This window comes from Leptonychotes weddellii, chromosome 6 (genome assembly GCF_054177405.1).
Source record: "Leptonychotes weddellii isolate Sample4059 chromosome 6, ASM5417740v2, whole genome shotgun sequence".
Taxonomy (NCBI): Eukaryota; Metazoa; Chordata; class Mammalia; order Carnivora; family Phocidae; genus Leptonychotes; species Leptonychotes weddellii.
This window is the reverse complement of record NC_138374.1, coordinates 48,487,828-48,514,263: the sequence shown is the minus strand read 5'-3', so window position 1 is coordinate 48,514,263 and position 26,436 is coordinate 48,487,828. Positions and strand designations below refer to the sequence as shown.

The 26,436-nt window shown below is 40.0% G+C and overlaps 1 protein-coding gene and 1 long non-coding RNA gene across 2 annotated transcripts in view; both read left to right on the top strand.

Annotated features, from left to right (window-relative positions):
• Positions 1-1,965: 1,965 nt before the first annotated feature.
• MCU (mitochondrial calcium uniporter) overlaps positions 1,966-26,436 on the top strand; it is a 191,246-nt gene continuing 166,775 nt past the window's right edge. The window contains exon 1 of the mRNA XM_081824073.1: positions 1,966-2,149. Coding sequence (XP_081680199.1) covers positions 2,003-2,149 — 147 coding nt within the window. The 5' untranslated portion in view covers positions 1,966-2,002. The remainder of the gene's footprint in view (positions 2,150-26,436) is intronic.
• Positions 18,341-21,960, top strand: LOC145722199 (uncharacterized). Its single transcript, XR_014146295.1, has 3 exons — positions 18,341-18,488; positions 18,953-19,001; positions 20,070-21,960. It is a non-coding gene; the product is annotated as an uncharacterized LOC145722199 (long non-coding RNA).

Here is a 26,436-nt window from a genome sequence, read left to right as displayed (position 1 = left end):
TTTATCTTGGTAGATAAAAGATGACACCTTTAGTAAATAAGAAGGAAGCTTTTGGTAATCCCTCTAGTTTCAGGTTTATGCAGTTAAAAAAAAAAAAAACCCTATTTATTGTGGTTCTTTTGCAAATGCACAGGACCAAATCTCAGAACTGCAGGATGCATGTCTCATGTCTGTATTTGGAAAAGTAAGAGAAAGACAATTCCAGTAGAACTTCTCAAAGTGTAAGAGATTGAGCGACAATCTTGATTCATAGGCAGATATGGCAAAGGCACAGAAAATAAAAACAAAAGTAAAATTCATGGTAATCCTAGTAAGAAGGAGGAAATGGCACAGCATTGGTAAATACGTAACATGCAGATGGGATAAATATAGATGGGCAGAAAATGATTGTAAGTGAAGTTGTTCCAGGAATGTCACAAATTTCCAGCTCGGTGGATTAGTGTGTGCAGCTGTTGAATGAGGGGGCTCATCTCATTCTTGAGCTCTCAGGTTCCACTTGTTGCACAATAAATGCCTTTTGGGTGAGTGGTGTAATATTCTCACCTGGAGAAGCCAATCATTTTACTGTTCTGGGGTGGGGTGGAAGGAAGTTCCACTTCATTATTTAGCAATTCTTGGCCAAGCAAATACCATTTCAGTTAAAGTTTAAAAACTATTATTAGAACAAGTGATACAATAAAATTATATGTGTATTTTTGTTTGTTTCAACTTGATAACCTAAGGCTACACTACCAAGATGTTTCCCAAAATTTAGAGTAATACTTTAAAAAAAAAACAACACATTTTATTTATTTATTTGAGAGAGAGCATGAGCAGGGGTGGGGAGGGGCAGAGGGAAAGGGAGAAGAAGACTCCCCACCGAGTAGGGAGCCTGATGCAGGTGGGTTCTCCAGGGTCAATTCCACGACCCTAGGATCATGACCCAAGGCTGACGCTTAAGCGACTAAGCCACCCAGGCGCCCCTAGAGTAATATTTTTAGCTGCTTACCAAACTGTTTTCCTGCTTTAGATTTTAAAAGAAGATGTGAGGACTAACTAGCTTATAATAACAGACAGCAAGGAAATCCTCTTCTAAGAAAATACTTTTTTCCCACAGTCTTTAATGAGCTTTATGATCTTGTTTCTTGGGGGAAAGAAGTATTTTTCAAGAGAAAGCAATCAAGAATTATTCCAAAGTGTACCCTCATGACTAGTTTATTTAAAGTATGAAAATTCATTAAAATAACCTTTACATGACTTTTATTACATTACCAACATGTTCTGTTTCCATAGTTTAATAAGTGCACACAGGGTCAAAGATAGTAAGAAAATGATTTTTCCTTCTGGAGAGTGTAAGAGTATCAGTCTAAAAGGTGCTGTAAAAATGAATTGAGTATTTGAAATGTAATAGGTCTGTTAATTCACCCTGATGGCGTGTACTCATTCTGGGACTTTGATATCATAAGCATTCTATCCCTCCTATATTATGCTACATATCACGGTCATTAGAGCACCCTTTGATGTAGGGTTAATTTCAGCATATCCAAATACCATCAGTTATGAATGATAACTCTGGGCGTGTCACTGAGAGTTCTAGCATCCCTACTTTAATGATTACTAATTTGGTACATATTTTGCCAACTTAGAACACTCACAAAGTACAAAGCTTAGCACAAATATCTGTTTCCCCAGTTACCCTTATCATAGCTCTATCCTTGGTGAAGATTATTAGCTGAATCGAATATGCCGTCTCTCTACTGCTGCTATCCTGAGGGGCTCGGGTACCAATTACCGGTACCTTAGAATTTGCCCGTAATTGACTATGTCCCACAATAGGTAACTCTGGAAGTGACAGGCAGCCTCAAGTGTGGTTCTCCCGCCTGTCGATTGGGCCTCGCAGGAAGCTCCGCCTCACCAACTCAGCCAAGGGCGGCAGTTGGCCCGGCGTCGGTGAGTGGCGGGTCTTGGCTCCGCCCCGGCCGTCCGCTGCGCTGCCTGGGTCGGCGCCGTTTCCAGTTGAGAGATGGCGGCCGCCGCAGGTAGATCGCTCCTGCTGCTCCTCTCCTCCCGGGGCGGCGGCGGGGGCGCCGGCGGCTGCGGAGCGCTGACTGCCGGCTGCTTCCCCGGGCTGAGCGTCAGCCGCCACCGGCAGCAGCAGCACCACCGGACGGTGAGCGAGCGCGCCCGGCGGCTCCGGGGAGGGCGGGGCGGCGCTGGCGTGTGGGAGCCGCCGGCGGGCAGGCCGCCGGGGCAGCGGGCGAGTTACCTCAACTCGCGGCCGCTCCCGAGCTTGCCGGGCACCGAGGAGCCGCCGTGCCCTTCAGGCGCCTGCGGCGGCGACCAGGAAGGGAAGGAGGGCGGAGGAAGCCGAGTGGAGGAGGAGGAGGGGCGATGGCGGGGATGTTCCCGCAGGACCCGGGGCACCAGGGCGGGGAAGGGACGGACTTGAACCTCTCCCTGACTAGCCCCCGATCTCGGTCCCTCCCTCCTTTTTTTTTTTTTTTTTTTTAACCGCTCTGCCCCATCGCTTGCGAACTGAGCCCCGTGCAAGTTGTCCCCTTTCCCTCCTCCTCCGGGCGGGTTGGGGTGTCCTGAGTTGCCGCGGCTGCCTGGTGTATGTGTCAGGAGAGTGGCAGTGCCATGCTTCTTGGGCACTGTCTCCGGAGAGCAGCCCAGGACCCCAGCGGGGCCGCTCCCTCGTCCTCTCTCGGCCCTTTGGGAACGGGCAAGAAGGATAATCAAACTTTATCCCCCTCCGTGACTTCCTGCGTGTGTGGGCATGGGGAACAGCCCCCTCGCGATGGATGCTGCATTGCTTCAGGAGGCAAGCTCCATCCCCTCAGGTCCTTAAAGGTCCTCGGTGGTCCTTTTGGAGAGCTGGTTTATCAGCTTGTTCACGCGTGCCTGAAGAAGGAAGGGTGGGCAGCGGGCGGAGGGGAAGTGAATATGGCAAGTTGTTCACAGAGTCAGGGATTTGGTGGTTGAATTAACCAGTTATTGCTGGATTTCATTGGCTGGCAACGAAGGGGATTTTCTGTTTGAACAGCCTTGGGATGTATTTGTGAGTGATTGTGAATTCTTTTTTCAATTGCAAGAGATCAACATGGAGTTCTTGACCTAACAAGTCAGCGGGTTCTCTTTCCTTGGACTTTCTAGACCCATTTATGTTGGTCTCTGGCCAACTGTGAGGGAAAGAGTGTAGATTTTATTTCCTAGGGCTAAGTTGTATAGTGTGGTAATGAGAGAATCACTGCAGACGGCCTGATAGAAGAAACTAGTACCTTTAGATCTCAACAAATATATCCACCTGTCTTAACCTGATCACATAGCTCTTGAGAGGAAGCTGAACTGGAGGTTTTCAGAGAGGATACCCGGAGACTGATTGACAACATGAAACCAAGTGTCTGAAAGAGCTATGAAAAGAACTAATGCTCTGTAAATGCAAGATGATATTATTATTAGTCACACGTATGGATCCTATCCTCATTCTTGTGAAGAAAATTTGTACTTCATATTTGGCATACTGACATATTGCTTTGCTGAAGCTCTTGGGTGAGAGCCGAGCTTTTCCACAGTTCAGTTTAGATTTGCATGTTTCAAAGCCTCCATTTATGTGTTTTGTTTTCCTAAAAACATAAAGCCACCCAGAAATCTGATGGCATTCCCCTCTCCCTCAAACTATTTAAAGACTTCCCAAGTTGTCTTTATCCCTGTATTTTGCTAATACGTCTTTTGACTTTGCACAGGTTTTAAGGCTATTTGGGTGTGGTATTCATTTAGCATTTTTAAATTTATGCCTTGTATATTTTCCACTATGCGAATCTGTCAGGCTGTGAGTGTCTTCCTTGTGTGGGTACTTCATGAAAGTGTTCTTCTGTGCTATTCTGGGGTGGGTAAAAGTGATGTGCTGAATTTGTAACTGAAAGCACAGTTAAAGTGAAGTGTTATTTCTGAAGGGCTGAAGTGTTATCATGGGAATGTTGACTTATAAATGAACTTAGAATTGTAGGATTTTGAAAAAAGTTGTACCTGATTATTTAAAATATGTAAACAGGTTTTTTTCTTTTTCTACAATTGCTCTGAAGCCATCCTGTATATAGCTGTCTCCATCTGTTATTCTATGATTCCTCACAAGACTCAATTTGAAAGGCATCTCTTAGGGATTTAACTCTTGACATTTTATGTCTGAAATTGAGGCCCAGAAAAGGGAGGGACTTGGCCAGGACTGCACAGCTAATATGCAACAGTTTTAGGATTCCCACCCACCCCAGATATTCTGACCCCCTTTTCATTTGTTCTTTTCATTTTAAAGTGCGATTGCTCCTTCATAATCTCCTCCTTTTCAAAACTACTGTTTGTTAGGTAAGTATTGGTATTTTAAAGTCCCATGAATGGGAATTCTCCTGTAAGTAGATGTTGTTGGAGGCAGAGCTGTTGAATGAGGCAAATGTGGAAACAAACAGCTTGCTCTGATAAAGGTCCCTGGGAGACACTGAGGTTGAATCTTGCATAGGACACATTCTGTGCATGTGCGGCAGATGGCACTCTGCATTGGACTAGATCACAAGCCCAGCTTGTGCTGCTTTTGTTCTGCTGTAGTAGGTAGAGTAAATTAGAGCCGGGGGGACATAACCAATTATGGTGCTGGTTAATATTTTGCTTGAGAGGCATGCGTTTTGAAATCTTCTCCAAGTTTACAGAGTGAGTCCAAAGCAATACAGTTCAGCTCATGGGTAAATGTGGTTTCGAAGTTATTAAAACATAACTTGTCCCTTCCCCACCTTCCTCATTAAAAGAGCATACAACTGAGTAAATAGAAATAAAGGTGCAGGGGCTTATTCGATATTTTTAGCACTATCTAGCGTAATTTTTCCTTTCCTGTGTGAGGAGCCTGTTTATTGCTCCTCAGCTTGTGACTGTAACAAAGACTGATGTAAAATGTTTGCTGCATGCCTTTCTGTGTGGTTAGTGAAGGTGGCTGCTGTTTGCAAGGATGGTTCTTTGACGGGGAACTGCCTTTCATTGTGAGCTGGGCAATTGCTTTGCTAAATCAAACTGTCTCACCTCTGATTATGAGAGCCTGACTGTTAACATTTCCTAGTGGTCAACGGCTATGCTTACTAAATCTCTTAAGTGTGTCATTGTACTGTTACAGTTTGTGGCCGTCCCTCTCTGTTTTACACATTATAGTTCTTTGGCAGTGATAGCATTTCAGTTTAACTTGACAATTTTAACAGGTAATATTACCTGACAGAGAGGCAAGTCCCAGTTCTTTAATTGGGTTTCTCAGGGTCTGGCCGGTCTTACTTAGCCAGATCCATCCCAGCACAAATACTCCGCTGTACTTAAGCCAGTGTTCCGTATATCTATACTAAATGTTTATGTAGTTCTTGCAACTGAATTTCAGTCTTAATCACTCCTTTAACCTCTTAGGTCCGTTTCAGGTTAGAGACTGTGACCTAAGACTCACTTTACAGATGAGGAAACAGACCTAATGGCAACTGAGGGAAGTGGCTTATTAGGTTATGTGTGTGGTTTATTACATCTAGGTTTAAAATTCCTTTTTTTTTTTTAAGATTTTATTTATTTATTTGACAGAGAGACAGCGACAGAGGGAACACAAGCAGAGGAGCGGGAGAGGGAGAAGCAGGCTTCCCGCTGAGCAAGGAGCCCAATGCGGGGCTCGATCCCAGGACCCTGGGATCATGACCTGAGCCGAAGGCAGACGCTTAACGACTGAGCCACCCAGGCGCCCCTAGGTTTAAAATTCTTTAAATGGAGGTGGATTCAAGATGTTCTAGTCAGAAGCTTAATTTGTGTGATTCCTGGCTCTTGATCCCTCTCTATTGTTCTATTCTGTCTTATCTAATTTCCAATAGGATTTATTATTAGCAGGATACAGATTGACACTGACTTGTCTTGTTATCTAAATATTTCATTTGTGGGTGCCTTATCTTACAGGAGAGGTAGGGCAATATTGCATTTTTGTCTCTCATAGACTCCAACACAGTGCTAGCTATATGGGTGACACTCAGATGTGCATTAATTGAATATGCACCTTTTTGTCTGCTTGCCAGTGAAAAGGTATGCTCATCGACTCCCCCCAGCCCCCTGTCCCCAGTTTGACTTGTTTAATGACCTGTTACTTAAGTACCCACATTTGAGTAATTTAACTTTGGTATTGCCAGTGCTGTCTTTGATTGTATATATTATACTTCTTTATGGTAATATACCCACAGAATGGGTACCTTTGGATTAGCTCTGTGGTGCTACTTGCTTTCTGCCCAAAGCCCAGCAAAAGTATGATTAATACCCAGATTAATAGAAATATATGATTGAAACAGATTCTAGAGTTTTTGTTGTTTTAGTCTACTACAATACTAAGATTTTGATGGTTCTGGATAAATGTTTAGAGCAGACTTTTAAAATTACTGTTATTATTTTCTATTGAAATATAGTTGACACACAATGTTACATTAGTTCCAAGAGCAGACTTGTTTTTAAGGAAGCAACCATCCTTTTTTATTTTATTTTATTTTATTTGAGAGAGAGAGAGCGCGCAAGTGAGAGAGAGCACGAGTGGTGGGGGGAGGGGCAGAGAGAGAGGGAAAGTACACTCCCCGCTGAGCGGGGAACCCCATGTGGGACTCAGTCCCAGGACCTGGAGATCATGACCTGAGCCAAAGGCAGACACTTAATTCACTGAGCCAGCCAGGTGCCCCACAACCATTCTTTTATTTATCTTAAAATCGTGCTTATTTTGTACCCCACAAAATATTTGAGTAAATTTGGATTTATTCAACAGATTATGATTATTTGAACTTTTCTAAGTCCCAAGGGGCTCTGTTTTATGCTTTATGGAACTCTACTCCAGGAGGAAATCTAAGTAGAGAATGCAGCATCAAGAATGGTGTATATCAAAGATAACAACAAGGATCATTTTTGGTTTTGGGGCTGCCTCATGTTTGAAATCCAGAGTGGTCCTGGTCTTCTGCAATAGCACTTCATTGATACCATTATCTGAATAACTGCAGAGATGTTGCTTTCATTTTTTAAAAGATTTATTTACTTATTTGAGAGAGAGAGAACGTGATGGAGGGGAGAGGGAGAAGGAATCCTTAAGCAGACTCCCCACTGAGCTTGGAGCCTGACCCTGGGGCATGATCCCAGGATCCTAAGATCATGACCTGAGCCTAAATCAAGAGTTGGACACTTAACTGACTGAGCCACCCAGGCGCCCCTCATTGCTTTTTTATATTCTAGCTTTGTGTCTCTATGGGTTTTCTTAAAAATTACTGTTTTTTGTTTTGTTTTGCTTTTTGTGATTAAGGACAACACTACCTTTTAAGATCTTGAGATAATCACTTAACATAAGGGAATCCTCTATTCTTTATTTGACTGATTAATGCCATATTATGGCTCATGAATATTTTACAATTACTGGAATAACATGTTATTAGGAAAACTAAGATGTTACCATGGAGGACATGTACTTAAAAGAATTGTAGACTGGAGATCTCAAAAAGACCATAGGTTAAGGAACTAGGGCAAGAGTGGTGAATGGCTTTTTCCTTGGTAGCCCAGCAAGTTACTACAGAGCTGAAAATGGTTCCCCCATCTGCTGGCCTTTGCAGTCAGTTCTTTTCCTACGAAATTACACAATTGTGTGTTTTGTTTTACAAACAGTTAAGCAGAGGTGGGTTTTAAAAAGTGAACTGGGGGCATATTCTTTCAGTAAGTGCTTAAACTCAAACCCAATCTTGAATAATTACTCCCTGATTTAGGTCAAGCTTGATGACACATGTTAAAAAAAAACTTGTCCTCTGCATGTTGAACATGCAAGAGAAACTGTCCATTTAATTATTTCAGTGCACTTTGTTAAATGCAGTGAGAGAGCCTGTGTAACATGAAAGTTGACTTCAAGCAAAGTAATTTTAGTTAAGTTTAGTGAATTATTGACCCATAAACTGTGTACAGGCTTAAATCTTTTGTTTATTTATGTATTTTTTTATTTTTAAAGATTTTATTTATTTATTTGAGAGAGAGCACAAGCGGGGGTAGGGGGAAAGGGAGAAGGAGAAGCAGACTCCCCACTGAGCAGGGAGCCTGCAGTGGGGCTCAATCCCAGGACTCTGGGACCATGACCTGAGCCGAAGGCAGCTGCTTAACCGACTGAGCCACCCAGGCGACCCCAATCTTTTATTTTGTTAAAAATATAACTTGGTAAATTACATCACCAGCTGGGTCTAATAGCATGCTAAAACTGAACTTTTTCTAATGCGGTTCTGGAAAAAACTGAAAATATGACATTGCATTTTGACATCTCTCTTAAAAATAAGAGCCCTTTCCAAAGGTTCTTTAAGGACATTGATAATATGTATTGATCAAAAGAGTGGGGTGTTTACCTCTTACACTTTGTTTCTGAAATTCTCAATTTTTACTATGTGTTGTATACTTTATTGTTTGGGGAGCATTTGTAATGATCACCAGAGAATTGCTGAGGAATCCATTATGTGTATGAGGCTGTCCAGAGGATATTCTCCAATGTAGTCTTAAACTGTACTGCCTTATAGATTACAAGATCCTTTAGACTTCTTTTTTGCGTTCTAAGAGAGGCTACATTGTACATCTTATCTATAGTAAGTGGTGTTACAGGGTGTTTGAGTACTAATATCTCCTTTAAACTTTAGAGAAAGTTAATGTGACTGATTTTTTTGTCAAATAACAGGAGAGTAAATAGGTTAACTTGAACCACCTGACCCTACATAGAGGAGTAGATATAGAAGGAAGCATCTAAGATCTGAGGGCATTGTGTTACCTCATTTAATTCTCACCATAACCCTATGAGAGGCGTTATTACCCCAGTTTTATTAATGAGGACATTGAGGATGAGGTAGGTTCCTTTCTTCTTAAGTGTCATAAACTGTTTTAACGCTAGGGATACAATGATGGACAAGACAGATGCTTTGGAGGTGAAATTTAAGTCTAGGTTTGGTGGGATCCCAGTGTGGGGCCTCCTTCCCTTTCGTCTTCTCCTTCAGCCATGTTTCTTTCTCAAGCATCTACTGCAGTTTTCTTCCAAGAGATCTCACCATCTTTCTGACTACATTTCTTAAATCTCTTTCTCCACCCTCTCCTCCAGGTATTAGGTAGTAAGGGTCTAAGGTATTGCTTCCTTAGGATCTTTGTAATTTAGCTAAGGATTCTAGAAAGTCCCACCCATTATCGAGCATTGCTTCTATATCACTTTTATTTATTTTTTTTTTTAAAGATTTTATTTATTTTTTAGAGAGCGAGCGAGAGAGAAACAGCATAAGAGGGGAGAGGGTCAGAGGGAGAAGCAGGCTCCCCGCTGAGCCGGGAGCCCGATGTGGGACTCGATCCCAGGACCCTGGGATCATGACCTGAGCCGAAGGCAGACGCTTAACCATCTGAGCCACCCAGGCGCCCTCTATATCACTTTTAAAACATTGTCTAGCGTACTCAACAACTCTTCAGGCAAAATACTTCCGCCATTGTACAGATAAGAAAATGAAGACCTAGTAAGGGTAAGTAACCTGGAGTCATTCAGAAAATATCTGTTGAACTACTGTTTGTAACTTGCTGTGCTGGGAAAGAGAGATGCCTCTGAGGTGGTCCAAAGAGGTCACAGTTTGGCTGGGAGACACCAACAAGCAAGACTGTAACTGGTTATGCTCCCTCCCCGCCTCCCCATGGAGGTTCATTGGGAGCATTTAGACCTACTCAAGAGAATTGGGGAAGGCTTCACAAGGGAGGCCTCACTGAAGCTGAAATAGGAGGAAATAAAATGTGTGGGGGACTGGAAAGGTGTAGTTCAAATTCTAGATAGCACCAACATCTGACATGACAGTCTGAGGGAGGAAGATGATTTGAGAAACTGCCAGTCATTTGTTATAACTGGAGTATGGGCAAGAATAGCCAGAGATTAGACTGGACAGTAGTAGTGATACCAATAATAACTAATATTAAGTGCACCACGTGTTATGTACTTTATATAGGTAATCTCACTTAATTTTTGTGACACCCTGTGGGTAGGTACTGTTACTATCCTCCTTTTATAGTTAGTGAAACTGAGTTACCTCAGATTGGTTGCTTTGCCCAGGATTACAGCTGATAAGTGACACTCAGTAAATGACTTGCTCAGGATCACACAGCTGGGACTGGCGTACCTGGCGCCAGTGCCTGTCTCTTAACTACTGTGCTCTGGTGAGGGAATCAGACTGTGAAGGGACTTGTGAAGGAGTTGGAATTTTAGTATGTAGGTCAGTGTTTTTTTTTAAACTCAACCCACAGTATAAATACATTTTATATCATGACCCAGAATGTGCATGTGTGCGTAAAAGTAGGAAAAGTTTCACCCAACAGTTTTTTTACTATGTATGAGGCATACATAGTTTCTGTGCTATTTTGTTGAAGAAATACTGGTTGGGACCCATTTAAACTGATTCCACAATTTAAGCCACAGTTTGGAAAAAATACTGCTGGTCCATAGGTGAGTGTCTGAAGAATTTCAGTTAGGTGAATCACATGATCAGTTTGTGCTTTTTGGTAGGTTACAATAGCAGCTGTGTGAAGGCTGGATTGGAGAGGATGGGACCAGAAAAGTCAAGAGGCCAATAAGGGACATCTTAATGAACTAGGCAAAAGATGCCTGAATGATGACAGTAGCATTGGGAATAGAGAAAAGGAATAGAGAGAAGGCAGATTTAGGAAATAGAATTGATAGAACTTGACGATTGGACATGGACTATCACTCAGCTGGTACCAGGTAGAAAGGTAATTCATTTCGAGGGCTGTCTGATTCTCTTAATACTCAGGTGCTGAAACTTTGTTTCTGGACCTTCTCTGTGTGTTTCTTTTTACAGTCATGTTAAGTATGTTTCGTTGTTGTGATTGTTGTACCTCTACTTTTGTATATAAAAATGTGTTGACCTGGTTTAATGACTTTAAATTCGTATATCAGATGCCCACCTTATCCCCATTTTCCTGCCCCCCTCCCCTACCCCATACCATCAGAATCTGAAAGATTTGCACACCAGTATGGAAAAAGTTTACAAAGCATGATGAGCACTCAACAAATCTTTGTTGAAAGTGTGTGTTCTGTGTATTATACTCTTCCAGAGCAGTAACTCTTCACATTATGTTAATTAGAGGAATATTTTTGAGTAATTTCTTTTGACTTTGTTCTCTTTGACTTTCCACTTTTGTAATATTTGTTTACCTTTAGGGAATATTGAGCATTGTATGTATGATGGTCTTTTATATTTAAAACAAACAAACAAAAACCTAGCTATTCTTAAGCGTGCAACCTTTTCTTAGAAAAATTTTAGCAACCTCCCTTTTCACATTAGAAATGAAGATACAAGATTCCTACTGCTTCTGCTACCCCAGTTTCTCAAGAGAAGTATCAAAAATAAAAACATGTAATGATCGAGAACGAGTTATATGGAGTGATTCTCTAGTATTTTAATTGACTTTACTGGATTGCTTTATTTAGAAAGCATATATTCTTTGGTCTTCTAGGTATTATAATACAAAGGTAAGTATTTATTTGATAACTTTGACAATTTTTAATTTTTAAAAATATTTATTTTTTAAAGATTTTATTTATTTATTTTGACAGAGAGAGAGACAGCAAGAGAGGGAACACAAGTGGGGGGGTGGGAAAGGGAGAAGCAGGCTTTCTGCAGAGCAGAGAGCCCGATGTGGGGCTCGATCCCAGGACCCTGGGATCATGACCTGAGCCGAAGGCAGACGCTTAACGACTGAGCCACCCAGGCGCCCCAAATATTTTATTTATTTTAGAGAAAGAGAGTGTGGGCAGGGGCGCGCAAGTGAGCAGGAGGAGGGGCACAGGCAGGGGGAGAGGGAGAGAATCTCAAGCAGACTCTGCGCTGAGCTCGGTCTCACAACCCTGAGATCATGACCTTAACTGAAATCAAGAGTCAGCCGATTAACCGACTGAGCCACCCAGGCACCCCAACTATGACAATTTTTAGAGCTGTTACAATATCTGCTTTGCCGGAAGAGATTGTATTTGTCATGTATGAGCCTTTTGAAATCTATGGGAGCAAAGAATTGTTGTATCATCAAAGAATTTTTTTAGTTTTCTGAGGTAGATAAAAGAAGAGATGGAAGTGGTGTGTGTGTTTCAATCACCAAAAGTAAGTAATTGAAGAGGATTAGGTGCCATGTGATAGATACAATAGGAGTCTGAGTTCTGTTCATTTCTCTACTGTTAAGTTGCTGTTTGACCTTGGGCAAGTGACTTACCTCTTTGGTCTTAATGTTTTGGTCAGTTAAATAAGGATGCTTGATCAGATGAGCCTAAAGGGCTTTCTAATTCTAAGATGTATATCATTAATTTTTATGTTATTTCATGGTGGGGGTCTTGTATAAAATCATAAACCCAAGTATAATATATTTGCTTATTCTCACAAGGGTCAGGGGCTTGAAGTGAAGACAAATAGCTTCCATTTCCTTTTCAGGACAGTTTGCATAATTACTTCTGACATCTTGATAGACAATTTACCCTGCATTCCTCTGAAACAGTTCATTATGCCTTAGTCCCATCTTTCTCTTTTGTCTTCTTTTTCCAGTCCAAACTACTGAGGGTATGGGGAATAGGTGAAGATATGGTAAGGAATCCAGAGAGTTGGAGAGAGGGGGGAGGGAAGGAAAAAAGCAGTTAATGTTGTAGTGCTGAGGTAAGATGGACTGTTTTGTTTTGTTTTTTCTCAATGATTTTATTTATTTATTTGTCAGAAAGAGGTAGAGCACAAGCAGGGGGAGTGGCAGGCAGGGGAAGAAGCAGGGTACCTGCTGAGCAAGGAGACCGATGCAGGACTCAGTCCCAGGACCCTGGGATCTGACCTGAGCCAACGGCAGACGCTTAACTGACTGAGCCACTCAGGTGCCCCAAGATGGACTGTTCTAATAATTTGTTAATTCTGAGTTGTGGCTTGCCAGTCTGAAACAGAAAATGTTTGTTTTCCTTTGTAATTACACTACAGGAATTCTGAGTGTGAAAACCTCAGGTGATTAGTTGCCCATAGTAGTCTACTCTCCCAAATTCTGTGAACTGAGCCTAATAGTGTCAAGAACACACAGCCAGTGTTGGATAAATGAGACTCAGTGAGTTAAAAAGCCCTAGAGACCATCGTCTAAATCCAACCCTGTGGATAATGCATCTGTAGATCATCTAGTTCTCTGTGCCTAGATAATACAGTGATAGGGATCATGGAAATGTGAAGAAGGAATTACTTTTCTTTGAATCAAGCAGCAGCAAATCATTTTTTTTAAATCAAATAACCTGATTTTATTTTTTATTTATTTATTTTTAAAATTTTATTTTATTATCTTATGTTAATCACCATACAATACATCATTAGTTTTTGATGTAGTGTTCCATGATTCATTGTTTTCATATAACACCCAGTGCTCCATGCAGTACGTGCCCTCCTTAATACCCATCACTGGGCTAACCCATCCCCCCACCCCCTCCCCTCTAAAACCCTCAGTTTGTGTCTCAGAGTCCATAGGCTCTCATGGTTCATCTCTCCCTCCAATTCCCCCCCCTTCATTTTTCCCTTCCTTCTCCTAATGTCCACCATGCTATTCCTTATGTTCCACAAATAAGTGAAACCATATGATAATTGACTTTCTCTGCTTAACTTACTTCACTTAGCATAATCTCCTCTAGTCCCATCCATGTTGATGTAAAAGTCTGGTATTCATCCTTTCTGATGGCTGAGTAATATTCCATTGTATATATGGACCACATCTTCTTTATCCATTCATCTGTTGAAGGGCATCTCGGCTCTTTCCACAGTTTGGCTATTGCGGACATTGCTGCTATGAACATTGGGGTGCATATGGCTCTTCTTTTCACTACATCTGTGTCTTTGGGGTAAATACCCAGTAGTGCAATTGCTGGGTCATAGGGTAGCTCTATTTTTAAATTTTTGAGGAAGCTCCACACTGTTTTCCCAAGTGGCTGTACCAACTTGCATTCCCACCAACAGTGTAAGAGGAGGGTTCCCCTTTCTCGAACAACCTCTCCAACATTTGTTGTTTCTTGCCCTGTCAGTTTTTGCCATTCTAACTGGTGTAAGGTAAATCATTTAAAAAGAGTTCACAGATTATGCTGAAACAAGTAGGACTATAGAAAAAATCACTAAAAATAGTGATGGAAAAATATTGTAGTGCTTTTGTGTTATAAGTGATTTAAGAAATTGACACATGCATCTGCCTGGCAAGTATTTGGAGCAGGTAGAGGAGAAGAGGGAAGGGTGAAGGGCTGGACTGCAGAAGAGAGCTTTAAAGGAACTCTTTGAAAGAGGTGCTGCCAACTCTAGATTCCCTACATGTATATATTTCCAAAGATGACAGATTTTTGGAGGTGTTTATTTTGGAACTAATCTTCTGTATTTCCATTCTGCCCCCACTGTATCCTGTATCTTGCACTGCCAGAATTCTGCTAGCTGCAATGAAGCAGGGCTGTGGCAAGGGGCCAAGTGTGATAAAACCTATTTTTCATTTTAAAACAGAGTATGGATGTCAGAATACTTCAAAGAAGTATTTAAGGATAGATTGAATGGAGTAGGAGAAATAGTAAAAACCTAATGAGAAGATTGAAAGTTTCTGATTTGCTTTTGATGGAATTACATTTATTTTGTAAACAGAAGAATACCAGCTTATGTTTGTCTCTGTCAGTTTCTCTCTTTCTTGTCCCTCTTTCTCTGATCTTTGCGTGCTGGTGCAAGGAGCTGCTAAATACACAGGAGAAATGAGTTTTCTGATCCCGAAGAGGTGGTAGTGATTTTTTGTTGTTGTTGTTTTGTTTTTATCTTTTGAGGGGATCCCAAGGGTATGCTCTATGTGAATGTCTCATTACACATATGCATGTTAGTAATTCAGTTTTGTTTATTTCATTCTTGCTTTAACCACCTCCTCCAAAAATGAAATCTTTTCTTTTTTTCATTTCTGGCTCTGACTTAAGCTTCAAAACAAAATGTTGTCTAAACGTTGTTGAGATGGTAAAACAATTGTAGCATAACATTACAGAATTTTGAAATATTCATTTATTAGATGGAAAATTGAACTGCAACCAGTACTTTAATTTTAATATCTCATTCTACATTGACATTTGATTCAGAATGAAATCAAGTTCCTCGCTTGGCCAAGTGCCACAAAGTTGGGTGAGCTTTAAATATGTAACGACTTGTTTTTAGTGATTGCTAGAGGTTTGAGCAGTAAAAAGGGGAAAATGAAAGGGAACTCTAGCAGATTGCCTAAAAAGAGTATTCTTGGTAAGATTAAAAGTAGAGACAAGCTGAGGCCCTGAGTTATGGATCTGAGTCACATCCAGCCAGCATCAGAAAGTAGCAGCATTAGTGGAAGAAAACCCAGGTCAGTCCTGACGAGGGTCTGTCAAAGCTCACCTGGAAAGGGCATTCCATCACCAGAGGGTTTCTTTGGGGGGTGGGGGTGGGGGGATGGGGTGGGTGTGGGGTGGGTGTGGTGTATTCCTTCATAAGAAAATTACCTTGTATTCAGTTAAGCCGAACAAAGGGAAAAGTCTTTTGTTTTTAAAGTATGAAGTATGTCATGTCTATAAAAACAGGTATAATATTTATTTCTTTTAGCTTGAAAAATTAAATAGGACAACTATAATTGCTGCCCAAAATATCCTTCCTCAGTCTTATTTCTTGTCCTCTCTCCCAAAAGTACCATTCTTTCCAGTTTGGTACTTACCATTCCCATGCATGTGTTTATGCTTTTGTTTATCTGACTGTCAAAGTTACATAGTACTCTAAGTATGTTTTAACCTCACTTGGAAGATTTTACACTGTATGTAGTTAATGTAATTTGTTCTTTTTACTTAAATACTTTAAAAGAATATGTTGATACATGTAGTTCTAGTTTATTCATTTTTAACTGTTTTGTGGTGTTTCATTCTCTATTTCTCATATTTAACCATTCTCTTGTTGACTGAAAGTCTTTTTAGCTGAATATTTTGGAGGGACAGGAAAAAGGGAATTTATTTCATTTTAAAAGTTAGACTAGGAATGTTTTTTTTTTTTTTTTCCTTTTTTGGTGTGGAATGTCCTCATTTATCATATTCCTGGGAAAATCCTTTGTATTTCCGGAGAGAAGCAGGAGGAGAAGAATAATGTTTCATTACACAGATGAACATGTCTTGTGCAAAATGCCCAACAGCATTTGCTCTAATACAGCAAGCTCATGCGGGATTGAGCTGCTACAGCAAAAACTTGTTTTGCTCTATAAAAATGCTCAGATTTTTGAAGTGCAGACAAGCTTCGAAGGAAACTTGTTGGCCTTTATTCATTGTTTCTTTTCTGTGTGTTTGGAATAATTTGCAGTTTGGGACTGCTTTCTTTTGTAAAAAGGACTTGTGCCTTAAATGGTAAAAAGACTGTTCTTGAATGGTGTCATGGTTTTATGGAGCAAAGGAAAAACAAGGTCTAGGAATGAGGGGGAAAGTACTTTTTGAGGGAGATAATTGATGTGAAATAAGTATTTGTTTTAATAATAAACCTTATATATACATTTGCCATTGAGTATTCTTTACTTTGTAGTCATTATTTTAGAAAGGCAATCTCTGATTAATTGTTTTTTTTCCCAATTTCATGCAATTGTCTTTTATTTGCAACATTTTTGATAATGGTTTGGATAGTGTTGCAGAATACACAGTACAGAACTCCGTTCAGGTTGTCCCTCCAAATGATTTGCTCTTGTGCTTTAACCAGAAATACTGATGCAGCAAGGGAAACACTAATACATGGGATGCTTTCCAGGGACTGTAGCTAAGGCAAACACAAGCCAAAATTCAGAAGAATATGTGAGCTAGGCACACAAGATGTAGTCTGGCCAAATATGCTATTAACAGTGAATATCCCATTCTAATTAAATTAATTGAGGTCTGGACAATTTGAATCATCAGACTGTCTGTTAAAAAGGTGACCCAACTTTAAGCATTTTAGAATTAGGGAATAGTGCAAGAATAGTTTTTTGGCTAAAACTTATTTACAATGAAAAATTATCTTTGCTTTTTCTTATTAGAGAGATTCTAATGCCTCAAGAATGATTAAATTCAATTGCCTGTTTGTTTCTTCCATTCTGGTTCTGAGGGAAAGGATGCTGAAAGGACCTGCAAGTAAAAGAGATAATGAAAAAAAAAATTTTTTTTGAGGGGGGGTTAGATGGAAGAGAGAGTATTGAGAATTAAGAATTGAGAATTAACTGATTAAGAATGATTTTTGTTTTTTGACTATTGCTGCTTTTCTTGCAAGTCGCTATTTTTTTATTCACAAATTATTTTACCCACAAATAGTGTGGGCATTATGAGAGGAGGTGGTGGTACATGAACAGGCTCTTTTTAAAATTGTTGTTCTGGAAAAAAATTTGTTATTGGTCTGGGTTTTGAGTGATCTCTGATTAAATTTGCCAAGAGTCAAGCATTTTGAAACAGAACTCCTAAATCAGAGGGTTGTGGGGCTAGGTAAACAAATTAGTTTTGTAAATTTGCTTCTGAAACTAGTGAAAGTTCTGAATGAATCTGGATAAGCTGAGACTTCTATTGCCAGGCTCCCCTTCAGTTTAAAATTTTTTTTTCTTGTTTAAGAAAAAGTGGGGGGGATGCCTGGCTGGCTCAGTTGGTAGAGCATGCAACTCTTGATTTTGGGGTTGTAAGTTCACCCATTGGGTGAAGAGATTACTTAAAAAAAATCTAAAAAAAACTATTTCTTCTTCCCTCATTGTTTACTAGCGTTCCGTTTTTTTAAATGCTAGAAGCATAGAGAAGAGTGAAACAAATTTCACTTCTTTAAAACTATTTTTAGAAATATTGGTCTATGAATTGTTGCTTTAGATTCTCTACTACATCTATATGAGCTTACCGGGTGGTTATCAAAGATTCAGTACTTTCTCTGGAAAAAAATGTATATTTGAGAGTTTCTCATAACCTTCTGGATTTATTCTAGGTTATAGCTAAAATTCTTTCAAAAGCGCCCTCTTGTCCTAAAGGTCACTTGTAATGACTAGAAGCTAAGAGTGACCTAAACAACATCTTTTCAAACTTTCTTTTCTTTGTTGTCATTTGCTGAGGTATCCATGTCAGCAGGCTCAGGAGAGCCTTTACCTTTGACATTGACATTACTTTTTTCTATTCTTTTAGGTCTTTCACTACCATTTCTACAGTGGTTGACAAGATACCGTTTCTTCCTCACTCACCATGTACCATGCCAGTGACATCTTAGCTGCTAGAGTGTGGAGCTGGCCTGTGGGAGTCAAGTAAGTGCCTTTTTTACTATTTGGCATGGTTTTTGCTTACTTTGCAAAGCCATGTAGAGGAACTTCTTAAGATTAGTTTTTAAAAAGGCACTTGCTTGATCCTTGGGGGCTGGCTCTTTGCTCCAGCCTGCTATTGAACATCTGGTAGCTAACATGGGGCTGAATTTAGCAAGGTGACTATCACAGAATGGAACATTTTTATTAGGATAAACCCTAAGAGATGATAGATCTGATCTTGGCCTAATTAGCCCATTTATGTTGATGAGCAACCCCTGTCCTATCCCAGAGTAAATCAGAACTTCTGTGTTAGCTCAAACAGTTAGTCTGGCCTTCTGAAATTTAACAGGTTATGAATGACCAAGGGTCTGCTGGTCTAAAACAACTGGGTTGCATGGAAACAGAACAGCTCTCCCAGGAAAGTCGATGACGTTGACACTTACCTGAATTAATTTAGCTTAATATATAGAAGTGATGATTGGCATTAATCAGGTTTGGGTTTCTGTTATTGCTAAAGTTGCTAAAACCTGGTATTTTACTTTTGCAGGTCACCTTGTAAATTTTGCCTATATAAATTAACACATCCTCTGTTATGTCATAACAACCATGTAAGGGAGAGTGTTTTCCTGCTCTGTCTTAGGTATTGGTGATGTGACCTCTTCACGCAGGGGAATCTTGAACATTTTCAGGTATGTGAAGATCATGATTCATAAATATTTTGTCCCTGCAGACAAAACAGAGTTTATATCAGTGTGAACTCATGATGTGGTTTTACAAAATCTATCTTGCCAGTTGATTTTTCTCCCCTTGGTATTAGAACAGGGATTGGCAAATTACAGCTAAGACCATTTGTTTTTTTGAATAAAGTTTTGTTGGAACACACACCCATTCTTTTACACATTGTCTGTGGCTGCTTTTGCACTACAGTAGCAGAGTTGGGTTGTTGTGACAGAGACCATATGATTCACAAAGCCTAAACTATCTGTATTTTTGTTTATTTTTTTAAAATTAAAAAAATTTTTTTTTATTTTTTTAAAGATTTTATTTATTTATTTGACAGAGAGAGAGACAGCGAGAGCAGGAATGCAAGCAGGGGGAGTGGGAGAGGGAGAAGCAGGCTTCCCGCCCAACAGGGAGCCCGATGTGGGACTCCATCCCAGGACCCTGGGATCATGACCTGAGCCGAAGGCAGACGCTTAACGACTGAGCCACCCAGGCGCCCCTGTTTATTTTTTTTTTAAGATTTATTTATTTGAGAGAGAGAGTGTGTGCAAGTTGGGGGAGGGGCAAGGGTAGAGAGAGAATCCTCAAGCAGACTCTCCTCTGAGTGTGGAGCCAGTCATGGGGCTCCATCTTATAACCCTGAGATCATGACCTGAGCTGAAACCAACAGTCAGATGCTCAGCCAACTGAGCCATCTGAGTGCCCCAGACTATCTGGCTTCTTAAGAAAAAGTGTGCCAACTCCTTCTATAGAAGAACCAAACTTAAGGTTGTATTTAGATATAAACTTGCTGGAACCACAGGTGAATTCAAATAGTCTTCTAAAGAGAAAGTCAAGACCTGTGTCATAATGCTGACTAGCAAGTAAATATTTGCAATGTATATGGTGGTGGGATTACTAATACAAGGTTAATGGAATGGAAAGCTATGATGCTGTTCAACTTCTTTTCTTTCACTCATTATATCCCCCCCACCCTCCATCCCCTGGTAGAAATAAACATTCATTCCATGACAGGATATTATTTTTCTTTCTAGATGCTTTAAAAATTTTATAGAACAGATAAGGATAAAAGAATTAACTAGGATATCTGGCATAACAAGAAGTGGTAACTGAAGGACCTCTTGATTCATGGAACAAATACTAGAGTTAAAATGGACTTGAGATCATGGAAATGGAAGATCAGAGATGTTCAGGGAAATGTTCGAGGATCACAGAGGTAATGAGTGGTGGAACTGAAACTAGAAGCTGGGTCTCTTGCCTCCTTGCCCAGGGTTCCTTCCACTAGGTCGCATACCGTTTTAGGGCTACTTGTTTTCCCTACTAGCTCTAAGGCACAGCCTTTTTCCTATTCCCTCTGAAGTAAAAGCAAAGACTCAATGACTTAAACCACAAAGATATGATTTATTGGAGAATTGATGTTACTTGGAGTTTGGATGCTTTTATTTTATTGTTTGAAGATTAACTGGGGGATTACCTCTTAATGAGTCATTAAGTGCTTACAGTATATACTCAAAAAGGTTAGGTTAGTTGGAATAAAAAAGGAAGTCTGAGGCTGGTTCATAATTTTATAGCTAGGAGCAAAACCAAAATCAGCATAGACAGAATGCTTCCCTCATATATCTATGTGTCTAAGCCCATAGATGGAAAGTGTGTGTGTGTCTGTGTGCGTGCGCACATGCATGTATGCATGCATGGGTGTCTAACAGTTCTTTTTTTTTTTTTTTTTAAAGATTTTATTTATTTATTTGACAGAGAGAGACACAGCGAGAGAGGGAACATAAGCAGGGGGAGTGGGGGAGGGAGAAGCAGGCTTCCCGCCGAGCAGGGAGCCCGATGTGGGACTTGATCTCAGGATCCTGGGATCATGACCTGAGCCGAAGGCAGATGCTTAACGACTGAGCCACCCAGGCGCCCGTGTCTAACAGTTCTTAAAATGCATTTGGATTGCATTCTGAGAGGAGTTTAGCAGGTGTATTATAATCTGCAGATTATGTTGCAGAGTTTTAAATGGATTTTTAAAAATTATTTTTAAACAGTTTTGGATTTATAGGAAAATGGCTAAGATATTACACAGAATTCCCATATATACCCCAGCCCCATTTCCTCTGTTGTTAACATGTTACATTAGATTGGTACATTTGTTATAATTAATAAACCAGTATTGATATTTACTAAAATATGTATTATTCAGATTCTCTTAGTTTTTGCCTAATATGCTTCTTCTGTTCCAGAATTAAATGAATTTTTGTTTGCATGTTCATTGATTTAGAAGGCATTGATATGACCACCTGAAGGTTAGACTAGTTTTGAAGTCCCTTTCATTTTCCAGGAGTGTGATTAAATGAGTACAGGCTTAATTGCTGCAGAGTTCTGACATGTAATATTTATATTCCATAACATGTTGAGAAAGTGACTACTTTACCTTATTGATTGTAATGGCTCTTCAACTGTTTCTAAATTTTCAGCATCAGCAGTTCTAGAAAAGACAAGACAAACTTGGTTACTTCTAAGTGTTATTGTCACATTCCAAATTGCTGGTGAAACTATTCTAAAGTAAATTGCTGTCCTTGGAAGCCATGTGGTTCAAAAACCCTACTTCAGTATGTTTACCCTCCTGAAAGTAGTTTTTGATGGAGTTTTCATCAGCACCTTCTGACACATCATTAATCATTCAAATTGCCCTATAAAGACCTTAAAGTATCCCTTCCTTTGGGGGCACCTGGGTGGCTTAGTTGGTTGAGCAGCCAACTCTTGATTTCGGCTCAGGTCATAATCTTGGGGTCCTGGGATGGAACCCTGTGTCAGGCTCTGCGCTTGGTGGGAAGTCTGCTCAAGGATTCTCTCTCCCTCTGCCGGCCCCCCCGCACCCCCCACTCACACTGTCACTCTCTCTCAAATAAATAAATAAATCTTAAAAAAAAAATATTCCTTCGTTTAAAGTTCATTAGTTGTTTTACTAAAGTTGAACACTTGCATGTTCTGTGACTCAACATTTTCACTCCTAGAGTTATATACAACAGAATTGTGTGTGTATATTCACCAGAAGACATGGACAAAAATGTTAATAGCAGGACTAATTGTAATAGCGCAAGCTGGAATTTTCCCAATGCCTATCAATAGTAGAATGGGTAAATAAGTTTCTGGCATAATCACACAATGAATTAAACATTGATCAGAATGAACAAACTACAGCTATATATAATTGTGAAACTCACAGATACAATTTTGAATGGAAGAAGCCAGACACTAGAGAGTGCGTTTACATAAATGCATTGATTGCATTTACATAAATTTCAAAAACAGGTTAAACTATCTGTGGTATCAGAAGTCAGGAGATGATTACCCTTGTTGGAGATTGGGGAAAGTATTTGAATGGGGTATGAAGGGGCCTTCTGGGGTGCTAGTAATGTTCTGACTTTTCTTTTGGGTATTGGTTATATGGATGTGTTCACTCTGTGAAAATTCACTGTTTATATATTTTTTCTGTATTTATGTTATTCAAAGAAAATATATGAAAATATTAGCAATTCTGGAAACACACACATACAAATTCACTGCTAACATTTAAAGGATATATAGAGAACACACTGAACATATTAACCTTTTATTTTAGAATATATGGTGTCTGAATTATAGGATTATCAAAGTGCCATTGTGTTACTGGATCTGTTACAGTCCTATTTGTATTATAAGATGAATAAAGTAGGTTGTGTTAATGGCTGCTTTTTACTGTAATTAGGTTTGGGGGATGTCTTAGAAAAGATATCTTTTGAGTCTGTATTAAGTGGAGTTACCAAGTCACATATCCTTTTTTTTTTTCTTTTTTGAGAGAGAAAGTGCACGTGGGTAGGGGAGGGGCAGAGGCAGAGGGGGAGAGAGAATCTCAAGCAGATTCCGCGCTGAGCTCAATCTCACAACCCTGAAACCATGAGCGGAGCCCAAATCAAGAATCAGATGCTTAACCAACTGAGCCACCCAGGCACTCCTCTATCCTTTCTTAAAGACTGATAAGCCAAGTAGTTGTGACTGGGGTGTATTAGTATGCTTATGCATGGTGAAATTTCTTCTTCCAACTGATTGTCTTTGTTAGATCAGCAAGTGAGCTTCAGTCTTATAGCTCTGTATATTGTACCTGTCCTTTTGGCTTTCAAGGCATCACTTCAAACCTAACCAGTATATAGTCATTTTCCCAAATGGAGCCCCCTTTCCTGACTTTATTGTGGTGCTTGTTGTTTTTCCTTATTGGTACCTTTGGTTCTTCCAGATACTTAAGTTAACTTTCCCTTTCTGACCCTTTAAAAAAAATTGTGTTGAAATACATAACATAAAATTTACCATCTTAACCATTTCTTAGGTGCACAGTTCAATACCCCACCCTTTGCACTTTGTGTTCCATTATCACTATCCTTACCCTTGTTGAAACTCTTATTGTAGGTCTAGACTTTTGTCGAAATAGCATTTCGACTTCCAGTGTTTCCTCTGCAATCAACCCATTCCATATCTTCCTGCCAGATTTACCATTCTAAAATCTCACCACGTCATTTCCACAAACAAAACTTCTGTTTGCCACTACCCACAGGATTTAATGCAAGTTCTTTAGTCTGATATTCGAGGCCTTCCATAATTGGATTTCAATCTGTCTTTCCATCTTTAATGAGAATGTTGTTTTTGATAACCCATGACTGCTTACTAACTTCCAAGTTGTGTGAAGCACCATACATACATGATTTTAGTTAATTTAGTCCTATAAAATAGGTACTGTAATTGCCACTTCTGAGGAAATAGAGTCTGGAGGGTTCTAAATAACGTGCCCAAGTTAAGTGACTCAATTGAGAGTTCAAATATGGGTCTCCATAGTCCACAGTAGTCCCTATCTCCCAGTGCTCGTGAATGCCTCGAGTAGGCTAGTCCCGAATCACCAAGTGCATTCCCATCTTTACCTAGCTCTTTAACTTTGCACATCCATTGCCTGGAATGTCCGTCCTTCTTCCTTTCTTGCCTCTCTCACAGTCTCATTCTGTCCATCCTGAAAGGCCTATCTCAAGTCCAGTAATTTTTTTTCCCCCCTTTACCTCTAGTTTATAGAAAACTCCTTAGGGCTACTACACACTTTGTACTTTGACTGCCCTGAATCTGTTTCTTTTTATATATGGATGATTTATCTTAAACTTTAGATTGTAACTTCCTTAGGTTAAGGGCCTGGATTATAGTTCTTTTTGTATCCCCTGCAGTACCTTATATGTAACAGGTGCTCAGTAAATGTCTATGTTGATCATTTGGAATGATAATGGAACCTTTGATAGCTGAAGGTCTGTAATGTGCGTCTAAGACTCCTTATTGGTTCTTTGTACTTCTTGAAGCTCTGTAAATCCAACTAGCAGTCTTAATTCAGAACCAGAAATGACATATTTAGATTAGAAATAGATAACCATTGATTTGTAGGTAGGAAGCTTGGTAACATGCTGATTCAAATCAGAGCAGCTCTTCATATTCAGAATTTGACTTCTCATGCTCTCACCATTGGCACTTTGATTTAGACCACCAGCATATCTCATCTACATTATGTCACCCACATTATGGCAACAGCTTCCAAATTAATCTTCCTGTTTTGCCCTTTTTCTCTGTGATCAGAACTCAAGCAGTGATATCAGACAGAAGATAACCCTTCCAGTAGCTTCTGATCTCACATAGAGCAAAAGATTTAAAAGTATTTAAAGTGGCCTATAGGCAGCAGTGTGCTGATAAACTGGATCTCCCGAGGGGGGGAAAGCCACTGATTTGTACCGTTTGACTATTTCAATGGTATAATTACTCTCACTACGGCTGATTCAAAGTTCTGGAATGTATAACCATCTGTTCTTCAGCTGGTACCAGTTAATTCCAGCTCACCACTGCTGAACATTCCCCATCTGACCCCCACCTGCTGCTGCTTTCCCCTTACCCACTCCATTTTTATGATACCTAAATGCCTTGAGTAGGCTAGTTCCCTGTTCCTCAAACATGCTAGATACGCACCCACTTCACAAAATCTTTGCATTTGCGGTTTTGTGATTAGAATGCTCTTTTCCTGAAATACATGCATGTTTGCTTATTTCTTATCTTTCTCAAGTCTGCTTAGATATCTTCCATGATCTCCCTATACAGGCATACCTTGGAGCTATTGCACATTTGGTTCCAGACCACTGCAATAAAGTGAATATGGCAATAAAGTGACTTGAATGTATTTTTGTTTCCTAGTGCATATAAAAGTTATGTTTACACTATACTGTAGTCTATTAAAGTTTCCTCCAAACTCCCATTCATGTTGATATTTTGACGTTTCCCCATGAATCATGAATGTTCTTAATGGCATCTAGAATGGTGAATCCTTTCCAGAAGGCTTTCAATTTACTTTGCCTAGATCAATTGGAGGAATACCTGTCTGTGGCAGCTATAGCTTTATGAAACGTATTTCTTAAATAATAAGACTTGAAAGTTAAAATGACTTCTTGATCCATGGGCTGCAGAATGGATCTTGTGTCAGCAGGCATGAAAACAATCTTGTTGTACATCTCTATCAGGGCTCTTGGGTGACCAGTTATCAGTGAGCAGTAATATTTTGAAAGAAATCTTTTTTTCTGAGCAGTATCAACAGTGGGCTTAAAATGTTCAGTAAACTGTGTTGTAAACAGATGTGCTGTCATCCAGGCTTTGTTGTTCCATTTACAGAACACAGGCATGGTAGATTTAGCATAATTTTTAAGGGCCCTAGGATTTTCAGAATAGTAAATGAGCATTGGCTTCAATGTAAAGTCACCAGCTGCATTAACCCCTAAAAAGAAAAGTCAGCCTGTCCGTTGAAGCTTTGAAGCTGGGCATTGACTGACTATGAAAGTTCCAGTTGGCATCTTCTTCCAATATAAGGCTGTTTTCTTTTTTCTTTCTTTCTTTCCTTTCCTTTCCTTTCTTTCCTTTCTTTTCTTTCTTTCTTTCAGCTGTTTTTATCTGCATTGAAAAATCTGTTGTTTAGCATAGCTACCTTCATGAATGATCTCATCTGGATCTTCCGGATAATTGGCTGCAGCTTCTCCATCAGCACTTGATGCCTTTCCTTGCATTTCTTTGTTATGGAGATGGCTTAAGAACCAACCTCTCCTAGCTTCCAACTTTTCTTCTCCGGCTTCCTCCCCTCTCTCAGCCCTGAAGAATTGAAGGGCTTTGGCTTAAGGGAATGTCATGACTGGTTTGATCTTGCATTCAGACCACTTTCCCCATATCAGCAATAAGGCTTCTTTTCTTTCTTATCATTCCTGTGTTCACTGGAGTAGCACCTTCAGTTTCCTTCAAGAACTTTTCCTTTGCCTTCACAACTGGGCTGACTGTTTGGTACAACACTCCTGGCTTTTGGCCTGTCTCGGCTTT